At 40.3% G+C, this 15,656-nt stretch overlaps 1 protein-coding gene across 1 annotated transcript in view; it reads right to left on the bottom strand.

Moving 5' to 3' along the window:
- Positions 1–14,698, bottom strand: part of LOC117526598 (von Willebrand factor A domain-containing protein 7-like) — a 58,402-nt gene extending 43,704 nt beyond the window's left edge. Inside the window, 6 exon segments of the mRNA XM_034188656.1 lie at positions 3,812–3,940; positions 8,610–8,703; positions 8,818–8,903; positions 9,137–9,347; positions 14,541–14,635; positions 14,638–14,698. Of these exon segments, the coding sequence (XP_034044547.1) occupies positions 3,812–3,940; positions 8,610–8,703; positions 8,818–8,903; positions 9,137–9,347; positions 14,541–14,635; positions 14,638–14,698 (676 nt within the window).
- Positions 14,699–15,656: the final 958 nt, after the last annotated feature.

Raw genomic sequence — 15,656 nt, 5'->3', positions numbered from 1 at the left:
ACTGTGTTACTGTGTTTGAGGTGGAGGTGGAATCTCCACCTTTGTTGTTACTGGGTGTACATACACCCACATCTTATTGTTTCTGCTCCTCGCCAGCAGTACCAGATCTGACATTCGGAGACCGTGGCCACCTGGGGACTCGGGACTTGGCGGCTCCAGTATTCTCCAGGTTCGGTGGCAGAGGAAATCGTGTGGTTCTGGTTCTTCTCAGGACAGACGTCTTATAATCGAGCCTGCCCACACGTCACCTTTGTGATTGACTGTTTGCAAAATTCTATATTCCTCTGTATTGTGGTTGTGCTCATTCACGACAGTAAAGTGTTCATATTCGACTCTTTCATTGTCCGTTCATTTACGCCCCCTGTTGTGGGTCCGTGTCACTACACTTTCCCAACAGTGGTGATTAATATAGTAACATTTATGTCTATTATGAAGTGATATATTCTGGATTTTCAGCCATGTCATATTATGATTTTCAGTCATGTATATTGTCTGAATGGTGGATAATGACACATTTCTATATGATTCCTCCAACTCCATTACTTCCTTAGCTACAACCACAATTCCAATAAAGTTCAGACGTTGTGTGAAATGTAAATAAAAACAGAATACAATGATTTGCAAATCCTCTTCAACCTATATTAAATTGAATACACCAAAAGACAAGATATTTAATGTTCAAACTGATAAACTTTATTGTTTTTGTGCAAATACTTGTTCATTTTGAAATGGATGCCTGCAACACGTTTTAAAAAAGCTGGGACAGTGCAACAAAAGACTGGGAAAGTTGATGAATGGTCAAAGAACACCTGTTTGGAACATTCCACAGGTGAACAGGTTAATTGGAAACAGGTGAGTGTCATGATTGGGTATAAAAGGAGCATCCCCAAAAAGCTCAGCTGTTCACAAGCAAAGATGGGGCGAGGATCACCACTTTGTGAACAACTGCATGAAAAAATAGTCCAGCACTTTAAGAACAATGTTTCTCAACATTCAGTTGCAAGGAATTTAGGGATTCCATCACCTGCAGTCCATAATATAATCAGAAGATTCAGAGAATCTGGAGAACTTTCTACATGTAAGCGACAAGGTCAAGAAACAACATTGAATGCCCATGACCTTCAATCCCTCAAGCGGCACGGAACTAAAAACCGATATCATTGTGTAAAGGATCTTACCACATGGGCTCAGGAACACTTCAGAAAACTATTGTCCGTCAAGACAGTTTATTGCTACATTTACAAGTGCAAGTTAAAACTCTACCATGCAAAGCGAAAGCCATACATCAATAACATCCAGAAATGCGGCCGCCTTCTCTTTGAAATGGACAGACGCAAACTGGAAAAGTGTGCTATGGTCTGATAAGTCCACATTTCAAATAAGCGAAGTGCACATCTCGGGCCGCGTGGTGCATTATGTGCAGGCTTGGGGAGTAACCGAATACATGTAACAGCGTTATGTAATTAGGATACAAAAAAAGGTAACTGTATTCCGCTACAGTTACAGAAAAAAAGACATATTCAGATTACAGGTATATTTAGTAAAAATGGGGATTACTTCACAGGATTACAATTTTAATGCATTTTATGATATTATCTGTATATAATATATATTTTTTTCTTTGAAACGAAAACATCCCTTCATGAACAGCGACATGACGTCTCCTAACCGGGCAAAATATTGATGAAGTACCCGGATGTTAATGCATTTTCAATGGAGATCCGCGACTGGACACACACAGAAAAATGCTCGCAAAATACATGTTAAAAATGCCACTTTGACATGGATATTGAGCCAGTAAAATTAAATGACATTAAATTATGTCAGGAAAGTATTAAACTTACTCGGACACACACACATTCCCAAATATTAGTGTTGAAAGTTACACAGATCTGCACTGTTCCAGCTGCTGAGTTGAGGCGTTCTGCTGCAGCTGTTCAACGCAGTGCGGCTCCTAAAACCATTACAATACATTTATATACATATTATATTTTTAGACAATTGTCCTTTATTGACCGAGTTTCATTCATGAAGTCAGTGGTGTGGGTACACATCTCTGTGTGTGGGTGTGACTGTGAGCGGCACAGCGCGGGTCATTATAATGTCATTATTTTACGGTGCAAATTTAAAAAAAATCTCCAGTCTTGTCGAACAATTTTAATCACTAACCAACAAGTATTTTAACTAGACATTTGTCTAGCGGTGGAAAATATCAACTAGACATAAGTGAAGAGTTAATGGTCCGTCTCATCGGGCGACACAGGTACGGCAGGAAACATACAGCTGATTATCATTCAAATATCACGGACAAAGTGACAAGAAGAACCAAAACCACTTACTTATGGAAGGAAATATTGTCTCCCTTGTTCCTCCGTTTGTGGCTTTGCCAACATGCGCAGCTTTCTGGCATATTCCACCTGTTTCTTGAACTTCTATGCACACAAATCACTAACTTGCCCGGAATTAAAATGGCGATCACACCTCCTTACTGACCGTATTTACTTAATGGTTTTCATTATGCTTTGTTCTTATTTTGAAAGTTCAATAAGTGGACTGATATGTTAAACATGGTGTGAATTTACTGAACAAGTAGTAGACTTTTTTTTTTGTATATTGTTCTGCAAACCACTTTTAATTACAAATTAATCTGCACACACCTGAGTTTTCATTATCCTTCATTTGTTTGGCATTTTTTGTTGAAAATTTAGCAGGTGAACACTGGGTGTGTTTAAAACAATATTGTGGTGCTCTTAATTCATAATGTGAAGTAAAACAGAGCATGCCATGTAAAAGAAAGTTTTATTTTTGCTTAATAAACTGTACTCTGTAGTCAAGACTATTTATATTTAGTTTCTTTTGTCTGTATTAGCATATTTGATATTGGAGTAATCCAGAAGTAATTGAAAGTAATCAAATTACATTACTTTAATATTATGGTACTTGGATTACATTACTGATTACATTTTTCAACAGGTAACTAGTAACTGTATCGGAATACATTTTTAAAGTAACCCTCCCAACCCTGCTTAAACCTTTTCAAAGGAGCAGTTTTGAAGCTCAAATGGGGCAGCTCTGGATGTCCCCATCTCGGAGATACTTAACTCTGCCTAACTACTGCCCAACCCATAAATGGGTAATGTAGTGAAATGTGGTGAAGACTGTCATGACCTGGCCGGGACGCATAAAGCCCAAACACATCTTCCTATCTCAGGATTGACAAATAGGTCACTGGTTAATGTCAAAGTCTCACAACCATACAGTAAGACAGACATCACCAGGACCCTAAAGACTTGGACTGTCCTTCTCCTCCAAAGATATCGGCATCACTAAACACCTTTGAGTCTATATGGTCTTCCCAGGCATCTCTCGACCTCAAAAGGTTCAACAGTTTGACCACATAATGATAAAACATCTGATTGACAAGTTCAGGAAGTCATTAAAAGCCTCCAGACACCCCAATTCCTCACTCAGCTTCTCAAGTGCTTCAATTAGGGTATCCATTGATTTCACTAAGATCACAGCATCGCCTCTGAAGTCAAGAACAGTAAACCTTTTTTCACCAACAAAGGCACCTTGTTGGTTTGTCGTCACTGTCAATCACATAAATTTTACAGTGACCTATTTTTGCCCAGTCGTACACTTAAGTGGAATGATATATGAAAATGTGAGCAGAAAATGATTAAAATCAGCCAGAGGCATCTCAGTTTTTTTTTGTTTTTGGTAACACTACGTCACTGAATTTTACCACATCTACCACGTTCCCATTTTTGTATCAAAAGTCTAATCATAGAGCCTCGTGATAAAAACCTACCTGGAGGTTTTTCTTCGGAGAAGAGGTTGAAGTAACCTGAAGTGAGAATGTTATTTGTGATCATCTCTGGTAGAATGTTGTCATCACAGTTCCCTTCTGTGCAGTTCCTACATGTTGGAGTCTCTATGCCTGTAACAAGTGTGGGGAATAAGGCAAACATGAGCATATCACAAATACATGGAATTGCTTTAATAACAGATTACATATTTACATATATAGGCCACACTGCAGTGGCGGCTGAACTTTTTGGTGAAGCAACAGACTCTGAATCTATACCCCTAATTACACAGAATAGAATAGAAGTGATTTGTGTGCAAAGTCATGGCCCTGCCTGAAATGTCTGGTCAAGAAATCGCACAGAATTTGAATTGCAGTGCTATAATTTTTTTTTCTATTCTGTTGCATTAACTTGCTTTGAATGATCTGGGCTGAAATTAATTTGTGAATGTGGGTGTGTTTCCATCACATATGCAGTGGTGGCTCCACAGATATTTTTTCTGCAGGTGCTATGGGGGAGCTTGGCATTTTTATGTGGGTGCTATTGGCTCATTTGTTGCTTCAGCTCTCTGCTACACCTCTGCCAAATTCACTGGCGTGCATGCACATAGCCACATTCTGATCTGCGACAGTCACTAATGACATACAGAATGACCAAAATCACACACACAAACTTAAGCTACTGTTCAATACAAATATTCACAGACCTACACATGTAACTAGCCTAAGGAGAAAAATGCTAACGGCAGGCAGAGAAAATATTTCAGCTACCATTGATGTCTTCATAACAGTGCATAACAGTTGGCCTGTTGTGGTTAAGAGCAAAAACATCAATGATTTGGTCACTGTCCAGAGGCCATGTTCTCTGAGGGGTAATTGCTTGGAGTGACACCGGGTCACTGGTTTGTCTGTGCCTTCTGTTGTTCCTCAGGTAGTTCTTTAGGCGACACAGACTTCATTTCTTTCCAGTTCCACTCCAATTCCATATTTGGGCAGCAAAAACTGAACCATTTCAGCAACTTGAAACTACACTCACTGCGGTACGACGTCATCATTGATGCTGAAAAACTTGTCCATGCCTTTGTCTCCTCTAGGCTTGATTACTGTAACTCCCTGCTCTTTAGGATCTCTGGAAAAAACCTTCAAAGGTTCCAATACATTCAAAACAGCGCAGCTAGAATTCTGATGAGAGGACGTAAACAGGAGCACATTACACCTATACTCCATAACCTTCACTAGCTCCCCATCACCTACAGAATCCATTTTAAGACTGTTCTCATCACCCACTACTGCATCCATGGCAATGCTCCCACATACCCCAAAAGACCTCCTCACTCCCCACACATCCTCCTGTTCCCTCTGTGCATACAACACTAATCTCCTCCGTACCCCTCGCACAAAACTTCACACCATGGGAGACGGGGTTTTCTGTTCAGCTGCACTTCATATTTGTAACTTCCTTCCTGACCATCTGAGGGCTCCACAAACTGTGGAAGCTTTTAAAAAAGTCTCAAGATGTACCTGTTTAGACACTAGGCCTATCACATATCTCAATAATTTTAATCTGTTGCATCTTAGTCTTTTTATTGTATTTTATTTTGGTTTTATTCTATTCTGCTGACTGTTTTTAGCTTACGTTTTTCTGTTTTTATTCTCTTGTTAATCCTTGGTTTTATTGTTTTTTTCCTGTAGCACTTTGAAGTTTTATTAATGAAAGGTGCATTATAAATGAAATTTATTATTTTTTATTATCATGACATTGTTGAACGTGATGTCATTGAATGTCACGTTACACTCACTGGTGTTAAAAAATCATTTTTGTTGATGAATGTTTATTTTCTTTTATGAGTGGAATATTTGTCTAATCACATAAATCTGAAAACACCACAAGTGTCTTACTGTGGAAAACTGAAAGGATGATGTCATCGTCCTGCCTGAATAACATGTTCTTAACAGTGTAATTTTACAGTGTATTATTGTTTTTTCCTTCTTGTTGGTATTGCGACAAAGTGCCGGCATCCTCCAGCTCAGTCTGAGAGGAGACGGACACTGAGAGACTTCTTAAAAAAACCCTTAACAAGTAACTTCCCTCATAACGAATCAACACATTTCCAGACGTCATCTTCCTAAACAAGGGTGTCGTGGAGAAGAGTTTTTAGATGTGATGATGAATCCAGGCAACAGGTCAGATTAAAAGACTTCATTTAATCCATGAGCTGGCTTTTAAAGGTTTAGCTTTTATTGTTAGCTCCATGTCTTCTCCACTTTTTTTGTGTTACAGTGTTACATACAGGCCTGGCATGTGTACTACAGCATTTCACGCAGTTTCACTGGATCTGTGAGAACGGAGATTTTTATTGAATGGAACACTTTTTGAAAATGTCAAAGAAAAAGATTGTATAGCAGAAGTTCAATTTCAATATAGACAAGGCCCTTAAAACATGGGATAAAATTAAATTAAAACAATAAATGAGGAATTATTTTCTTGGGGTGCTATGGGGGTGCTATAATGAATGAATGAATGAATGAATGAATGAAAATGAATGAATGAATGAATGAAAATGTATGAATGAATGAATGAATGAATGAATGAAAACTGTTTATTTCGAACATTTGATACAACAACAATTACAAGATAGATCAGTAAAGACAACAACAAAAAAGTTCCTACTGTGTACCCAACATGTCCGAAAAGGGGTAGGGTGAAGCATCAGCTTATTTATCCCTACCCCTTCTTCCCCACAACCAGTAATACCCTTTGCCACATATACACATAGATTCCTACACACCTAAACCGATATCAATATATATATATATATATATATATATATATATATATATATATATATATATATATATATATATTACAATAGCCAAATAACGTATTTTGTTTTACTTAAGTTTAATGATAATTTGTTTCTGTCAAACCATATTTTCAATTTTCCCATTTCTATACTGATCCTACTCAGTAACTCCTGCAAATCCCCCCTGAACAAAAAATGCTTGTGTCATCTGCAAATAATACTAATTTTAATATTTTGGAAACATTGACATTAGAAACAGTTTTGGACCCAATACTGACCCCTGTGGGACGCCACAAGCATTGTCCAAGCATGATGATGTATATTCCCCCAACTTCACAAACTGTTTTCTGTTACTTAAGTAGCTTCTCACCCAGTGCAACACCAACCCCCTAATCCCATACTGTTCAAGTTTATTGATTAATATGTCATGATTGATTGTATCAAAAGCCTTTTTAAGGTCTATAAATATTCCAACTGAATGTAATTTGTGGTCTATGGCGTTTGTAATCGCCTCAACTGATTCTATTAATGCAAGTGATGTTGAACTATGTGCTCTGAATCCATATTGACTATCAGTAAGTAATTTATGTTTATTTATGAATTTGTCTAATCTATTATTGAATAACTTTTCTAATAATCTGGAAAATTGTGGAAGCAAAGAAACAGGTCTATAATTTGTGAAGTGGTGTCTATCCCCAGTCTTATACAGCGGCACAACCTTAGCCATTTTCATTTGATTGGGAAATTTACCGGTTTGAAATGATAAGTTACAGATGTATGTTAATGGTTCTACAATCCATTCAATGACCTGTTTTACCACCACCATATCAATTTCATTTAAATCGGTAGATGTTTTATATTTACAATTATTCACAATGTCTATAATTTCTTTTCCATCCACTGCTGTGAGGAACATTGAACAGGGATTTCTTTCTATGAGATTATTATCCCAATCCTCAGGTTGGTAATCGGGAATTTTTTCTGCCAAGCTTGGTCCAATATTTACAAAAAATTATTAAAACCGTTGACTACCTCATCCTTATTTTCCTTCTTGACATTATTATCAATGAAATACTGAGGGTAACTCTGTTTTTTATTACCATTTTTGATAATGCTATTTAATATATCCCATATTCCTTTAATATTGTTTTTGTTATTATATAATATGTTACTATAATATTCCTTCCTACATACCCGTATAATATTAGTTAATCTATTTTTGTATTTCTTATATCTATTTTCTGCCTCTTTAGTCTTTAGTTTTAGGAATTCTCTATACAGTGTATTTTTCTTATTACATGCATTTCGTAACCCTTTCGTCATCCATGGTCGAGCTTGGATTTTTTGTTTTCTGTAGTAACAAATCCAGGGGGAGCTCTAGCGCTCCCTGGTGCCACCCATGTACATATGTTGCAGAAATGTAAAATAATCTGCAGGCCTGAATTATATTTATACTTAAAGTGCCTTCATACACCCAAGTAATTTTGAACTATGGTGTATCACATGCAATCAACAACAATTTTATAACATGATATATTTACATCAGTCTACATCGATGTTCGGTCCAAAGACTTTGCTTTAGTTATATTAGGAGACCAGCATCTGTCAGTACTCTCAGAATTGTGGCACTTACATTTAACATGAAATTAAAAAAAGGTAAAAACTGATTTTGAAATATTAATTATATTTGATTGAAAAGTTTGTTTCAGCAGTTTCTATTTCAAAACACAAGCACAATTCAAAGTGTGATTTATAAGGACAATGATTGTGCATTTACAAATGGTTTTATAGGTTTGATTTTTTTTTTTTCTTGTATGGCATTTTTGTCTTTTGTTTAACTTTCAGTGTGCTTTCAGCATGAATCTTACACAATGTTTTACAAATAAGGCCCCAAGCTTCTAAGGTGCTCATTCATGCTGTTCGAGGCGTGGCCACAGAGTCACAATTAACATTCATAGCTGAAGTACTGAAGTGTGCTTGCTTCAGCCTCACCGTACCTGCCAGATTCATCAGGTCAGTACTTGGTTTGATCAGGGCTTTGTAAGGAGCCCGGTTCCCCAGCTCAACCCAGTTACTGTGGCTGTAGAAGTCCTTAATACAAAGTACAAAAATGGAGTCACATCAACAGCATTGTGGAGCTGTATGTCAAATCAAACTTCTCCTCTTCAAAGGAGCAGCTGACAGTAACTGTAAGAAATCAATTACCTGCAGTGTGTGAAAAGTTGTTGCTAGAATTATCCTCCCTTCGACAAACAACTCCAACTCCACGTGTTTTTTCACAACAGTCACACCTGAATAACACAAATGGAAAACAAAACAAAACAAAACAAAAAACCCAAGTCCAACCATACGGTGGATTAGCCACACCATGGAAAACAGTCAAAGATGTAACATCAAACATGTGGAACTACATGCATCTGAGTGATTCAGCAATTTGTTTCAGATTTTTGACAAAATCCTGTCAGTTCGAATCTTATTACATTTCTATGGAATCTCAGTTTGCAAAATATCACTGGACATGTACCTGCTTTGATCAGATCCCGTCCTTCAGCAAATGTCTCATCATCAAAATGGTGCTTAGAACTTAGAGCGAACACAATGTCAATCAAAGCATTGTTCATGTACATATCCAGAAGGGCGCCTTGGAAAATGACACTGGTGAAGATGAACTTGACTGTAGAGTCATCTGGTGAACAGGCCCTTTGCACCATACCGGGTGTCAGGCTGTCATCAATCTGATGAAGACATGACAAATATCTGAATGTGTCACGAGAAAAGAAAGCAGAAATCATGATCTGAAACTGAGAACATGCTTCTGTGTCAGTTCGTTGGGTTCAAGAAGAAACAACAGAGATTTCAAGGTAAACAGGATTAGCATTTTATAAAACAATTGGGAACTCAGTAGAGCAGAGTGATGGCCTGTGGGAAGAAACTGTTCCTGTGTCTGGTTGTTTTGATGTCCAGAGCTCTGTAATGTCAACAAGGAGGGGAGGAGTTTGTGTCCAGGGTATGAGGGGTCTGTAGAGATGTTGCCAGTTCGCTTCCTGGTCCTGGACCAATATAATTCCTGGATAGAGGGCAGACTGGCTCCGATGATTTTTGTCTGCACACCTGACAGTTCATTGAAGTCTGTCTATGTCATGTTTGGAGGCAGAAGGAAACCAAACAGAGATGGAGATGCACAGGATAGACTAAATGATGGATGTGTAAAAGATGATGAGCAGTTTCTGGGGCAGATTGATCTTTCTGAGCTGTCTGAAGAAATACATCCTGCCTTTATTCTGATGGAGTCTATGTGGGAGATCCACTTCAGATCTTGGAAGATGGTGGATCCCAGGAACCGGAAAGTGTCCACAGTAGACACAGTGTTGTTAAGAATGGAGATTGGGGGGCGGGTTCTCCTGAAGTCCACTATCATCTCCACAGTCTTGAGCGGGTGCAGCTCCAGTTTGTTCTGACCACACCAGAGGACCAATTGTTCCACTTCCTGTCTATATGCAGCCTCATCACTATCCTGGTTGAGACCAATGGTGGTGTCATCTGTAAACTTAGGAGTTTAACAGAGGAGTTCCCTGAGGTGCAGTCATTTGTATCGAGGGAAAAGAGCAGTGGGGAGAGCACACACCCCTGAGGGACACCAGTGCTGATTGTCCATGTGCTGGATGTGATGCTCCGCAGCCTCACCTGCTGTGTCCTGTCTGTCAGGAAGTTGGAGATCCACTGGCAGGTGGGAGCTGGCACAGAGAGGTTGGAGAGTTTTTTGTTGAGGATGTTGGGGATGATGGTGTTGAAAGCCAAGCTGAAGTCGACAAACAGGATCCCTATGTACATCCCTGCAGAGTCCAGGCGCTGCAGGGATGTAAAATCAGTGCTCCCCAGACTTTATCAACATGTCAAATGTGGCACAAGAGGAGAAAATGTACTGGACAAAGTTTTCACCAATATTAAGCAAGGCTACAGGGCAAGACCTGCACCACACATAGGCAAGTCAGGCCACTTGTCATGCCGTGCCCTGATCTAGGCTCCTTTAGTGCTTCTCCTTCTGCCCCAGTCTTGTTTTCTTAATTGTTATTTTCATGATGCGGTTATTCTATGTTCTATTTTTGCTTTGTCACTTCTTTCTTTGTTACTTTTATACTTCGGTCATGTTTCAGTTCCGTTCTGGTTTTGTTCAATCAGTCTGTGTTTTTATGGTTTATCATTTAGTTCTTGTCTGCCTATTTTTGCTGTTCTAATTTCTGTTATATGTAGTACTTTGATGTCAGGTTTTATTATCATTCAGTTTCTGTTTTACTTATAGTTTTGTCTGTCTGTTCCAGTTTAGTTTTGTCATAGTGTTTTATTTCCTATTATTCTGTTTATTATCTTCTGGTTTGCTTCTCAGTTTTGGTCTTAGTCTGCCCAGTTATTTATGTTCACTCCACGCCCTGCACCTGACATTGTTTTTTCCCCTCACTTTGATTGTCTGCTTTGTGTTTCCATTTCACTCCTGCTCTCGTACCTGCTCACGTATCTTTGTCTATTACATCACTTCAGTTTGTGTACTTCCCACCTCACAATCTTGTCTGTGCGTTATCTTTGTTCACTAGCCACGCCCCCTTCTAGATTGTTCCTCACGTGCACCTCGACACCACCTGTCCCTCGTTACACACTAATTAGTCCACATGTATTTAAATCTCACAGTCCTTCACTTCCCCGCCAGATTGTTGTCTTTGTACACTTTCCAGCGCCCATTCATAGTCCTGATTTTTGTCTTGCCATGTTCTGAACCTTGCTCTGTATTCTTCGACCATGCCTCTTGCCTCATCCCAGATGTCGGTGTTTGCTTGTGTCTCTGAACCCTGCTCGTGTATGACTGTGTCTCAGCTTGACCCTGTTTGTACCTCTGCTGAGCTGACTGATTACTTGTGTACCAAACCCAAGCCTGGATTAAAAACCATGATTTCCTCTACACCTAAGCCTAGTCTGGGAGTCTGTGTTGCGGGTCCAGCCGCCTTGGTAGCCGGGCACCCGCCCATCCTGACACCACATCTCTCTGCAAGTCATCCCTGCATATACCTCCCTCCGGAAATCCAACCCCATCACCATTAAGATGGTGAAAACATGGCCAGGTGGTGCTTCTCAGCAGCTGCAGGACTGTTTCAACAACACTGACTGGGACATCTTTGAGGATGAGGACCTGGATGTCTTTACGCACACTATACTGTGTTACATTAAGAACTGTGTAGATACGGCCACAGTGGAGAAATGCATCTGGGTCTACCCCAATCAGAAACCCTTAATGACCAGGGAGGGGAAGCAGCTGCTGAGGGAGAGAAACTCTGGCTTCAAAGCAGGTGATAGGGCTTTCTACAGCACAGCCCGCATCAACCTGAAGATAGGCATCAGGAAGGCCAAGGAGGATTTCAGGAGGAGGATCGACGACCACCTGGACAGCAACAACAGCAGGCAGGCATGGATGGCGGTCCAGCACCTCACCAACTACAAAGCTGGAATCAGAACTGCTGAAGGTGTCCCCACGTTGGCAGAAGAGTTAAATCTCTTCTTTGCTGGCTTCAAGACTGTGACATCACGAGCAGCCATGTCGCCGCCAATGGCTGGGAGTAACTTCACGATGGGGGAGCACGGGGTGAGGCATACGCTGAGGGCACGCATGCAAAGCAGCATGCCCTGACGGTGTCTCCGGACGGGTGCTGAAAGACTGTGCAGGCCAGCTTGCTGGGATTTTCACCAAAATCTTCAACCGGTCCTTGACACAGTCTGATGTTCCGTCATAGTCCCCCTTCCTAAGAAATCCCCCATAACCAGCTTCAACAACTACAGACCTGTTGCACTCACACCGGTGGTGATGAAGTGATTTGAAAAACTAGTTAGACATCACATCATGTCATTCCTAACCCTCACTCAAGACCCATATCAATTTGCTTACAAGGCCAACAGGTCAACATAGGATGCCCTGACTGCTGCCCTCCACACCACGCTGACCCATCTGGAGCAACAAGGTGACTACGCCCGTTTTCTCTTCGTGGACTATAGTTCAGCATTCAACACCATCCTCCCCCATGGCCCCGTGAGGAAATTGCTGAACCTCAGTCTACCTCATTCCACATGTCTTTGGATTAAGGACTATCTGTCAGATCGCTCACAGAGTCAGGATTGGCCCCCACATGTCCACAGCTCTCACACTCAGTACTGGTTCCTCCCAAGGCTGCGTGCTGAGCCTGATGCCCTTCACCTTCTAGATCTCTGACTGTGCCCCTATCCACATCAGCCACACCTTCATTAAGTATGCTGATGACACCACAGTGGTAGGCTGTATCACTGGAGGAGATGAGTCACCTTACCAGGAGGAGGTCGAGCAGCTGATGTGTGGTATAGAGAAAATAACCTGCTCCTGTACACATCCAAAACCAAGGACCTCAGGAGACTTCAGGAAAAACAAAACAGACATGCAGCCCATTATCACTGGGAGGACCTGTGTGGAAAGGGTCAGGGACTTCTGTTTCCTGGGAGTCCACACAGATGAGAAACTGACCTGGGACCTGAATATCACACACTTGGTAAAGAAGGCATAGTAAAGACTCCACTTTCTGAGAATCCTCTGGAAAAACAACATAAACCAGAGATTGCTGGTGTCTTTTTCCCACTCTACCATGGAGAGCATCCTCACATACTGCCTCTGTACATGGTTTGCAAGCTGCACGGGGGCAAACAGGAAAGAGCTCCAGAGGGTTATCAAAATGGCAGAGAAGATCATTGGGTGCCCTCTTCCCACACTGGGGGACCTTCATGGCTCTTACTGTCTCAGGAGAGCCAACACCATCCTAAAGGACTCATCCTACTCTGACCACTCTCTGTGTGAGCTATTGCCATTAGGCAGAAGGTACAGGGCCACTAAAGCAAGTACAAAAAGACTGAAAAACGGTTTCTACCCAACTGCTGTTAGAGCTTTGAATGCCAATGGAACCAAATAGCCATGTCACATGGCACACTTGAGTGCGATATTTGTTTTTGTGCAATATCCACAGTTTTGTATATACTTTTCTCTTTTTTATATGCAATCTCTTTTTTGCTATTACAATCTTATATTGTTTTTCTTTTTTAATTTGTGCTCTGGACATACCTCTTTTATTTGGTTAAATTAAATTTTTCTTTTCTTCTCCAGACCTTTAAAGTCTGAGCGTGGTTTACTCAGGTTTATATTTACCTTTCATTGTACTGGTTACAATGACAAATAAAGTATATGTATCTTTGTATCTGTATGTAATGCAGTCCCATGTTAACTGCATCCTCAGCTGATCTGATTGCCCGTGAGGCTAACTGCAGGGGGTCCAGCAGAGGTCCTGTGATGTCCTTCAGGTGGCTCAACACCAGCCATTCAAAAGACTTCATGACTAGAGGTGTCAGGGTGATGGGCCTGTAGTCATTTAGTCCTGTTATGGATGGTTTCATTGAGACTGGGATAATAGTGCAGCATTTGAAGCATCACCAGGCAGCACTGACCAGGGATCTCATCTCAAGTTCATAACTGAACTGTACAAACATCTCAAGGAAACAGGGAAACAGGATGCACCTGGGCTCAATTTTGAGCTTCATGGCAAAGGCTGTAATACTTATGTACATGTGATTTGTCAATTTTTAATATTTTGAATAAATTTACAAAAATCTAAAAAAAGTAAAAGAAAAAACTTGTTTCACATTGTCATTGTAGAATTTTAAGGGGAAAAAAGAATTCCATCCATTTTGGAATAAGGCTGTAGCATGAAAAATATGGAAAAAGTGCAGCACTGTGAATACTTTCTGGATGCACAGTATATGGTTTTTCCTCTTCAAGAGGCATTTTTTGACATGTCACCAATGAATGCAGAAAACACTTTCAGTTGACTGCATACAAACTTGTACTGTTTGGATGAAACTTTCACACTCACCACCAGGTTGAAGTCCTGTCCCTTAGAGATAGCAATGTCTCGGCAGACTTCAGCTGTCTTTCTCAGTACTGCAATCCGCGTGATGTCACGGTGGTCTTTGAACCCTCAGAAGACAGTGGCTTGAAGCTGTGAGTGAAGCCCGCTAGCGACAGAAGCATCGCCATAAAAAATGCAGCAGCCATGATGGTGCACGATGAGGGTGAAGCTGAAAAATGAATAGAAAACTCATTCCAAACACACATTTATATATCTATCATCAGCCATTCAGTTTCTCTTCTTTCTTTTGGGTGTGTATTTTAATCTATATCCATCCATCCATTTTCTAAACCTGTGTGTTATGCCTTTGTTGACATCTACGTCACAAATTGAGCAAGTTGGATGGCTTCTTTTTATAATCTTTTGTATTTTTTTTAAACATTGCACAATGTCTTTCCACAAAGCTTTGCTGGAGTCAAGTACAGATTCCTGCAGAGAATCAGGTGGAACTCTGCAACAAAAGGGAAATCAAACACCTGAAAGTGAGAGAGACTGAGCACAAACAGGGTGGAGATACACACAGTCGGCTTTAACCCTTTCATACACTGTTCATATTTCATGCCTTCACTCTATTCCCTCATAATAATGCTTTTTATAATGGAGGGTAATACAACCCCTGGCAATAATTATGGAATCACCGGCCTCGGAGGATGTTCATTCAGTTGTTTAATTTTGTAGAAAAAAGCAGATCACAGACATGACACAAAACTAAAGTCATTTCAAATGGCAGCTTTCTGGCTTTAAGAAACACTATAAGAAATCAAGAAAAAAAATTGTGACAGTCAGTAACGGTTACTTTTTTAGACCAAGCAGAGGGAAGAAAAATATGGACTCACTCAATTCTGAGGAATAAATTATGGAATCACCCTGTAAATTTTCATCCCCAAAACTAACACCTGCATCAAATCAGATCTGCTCGTTAGTCTGCATCTAAAAAGGAGTGATCACACCTTGGAGAGCTGTTGCACCAAGTGGACTGACATGAATCATGGCTCCAACATGAGAGATGTCAATTGAAACAAAGGAGAGGATTATCAAACTCTTAAAAGAGGGTAAATCATCACGCAATGTTGCAAAAGA

The sequence above is a fragment of the Thalassophryne amazonica genome, chromosome 15, assembly GCF_902500255.1.
Source record: "Thalassophryne amazonica chromosome 15, fThaAma1.1, whole genome shotgun sequence".
NCBI lineage: Eukaryota > Metazoa > Chordata > Actinopteri > Batrachoidiformes > Batrachoididae > Thalassophryne > Thalassophryne amazonica.
Note: the sequence above shows the minus strand (reverse complement) of the source record. Positions and strands in the feature narration are given on the sequence as shown.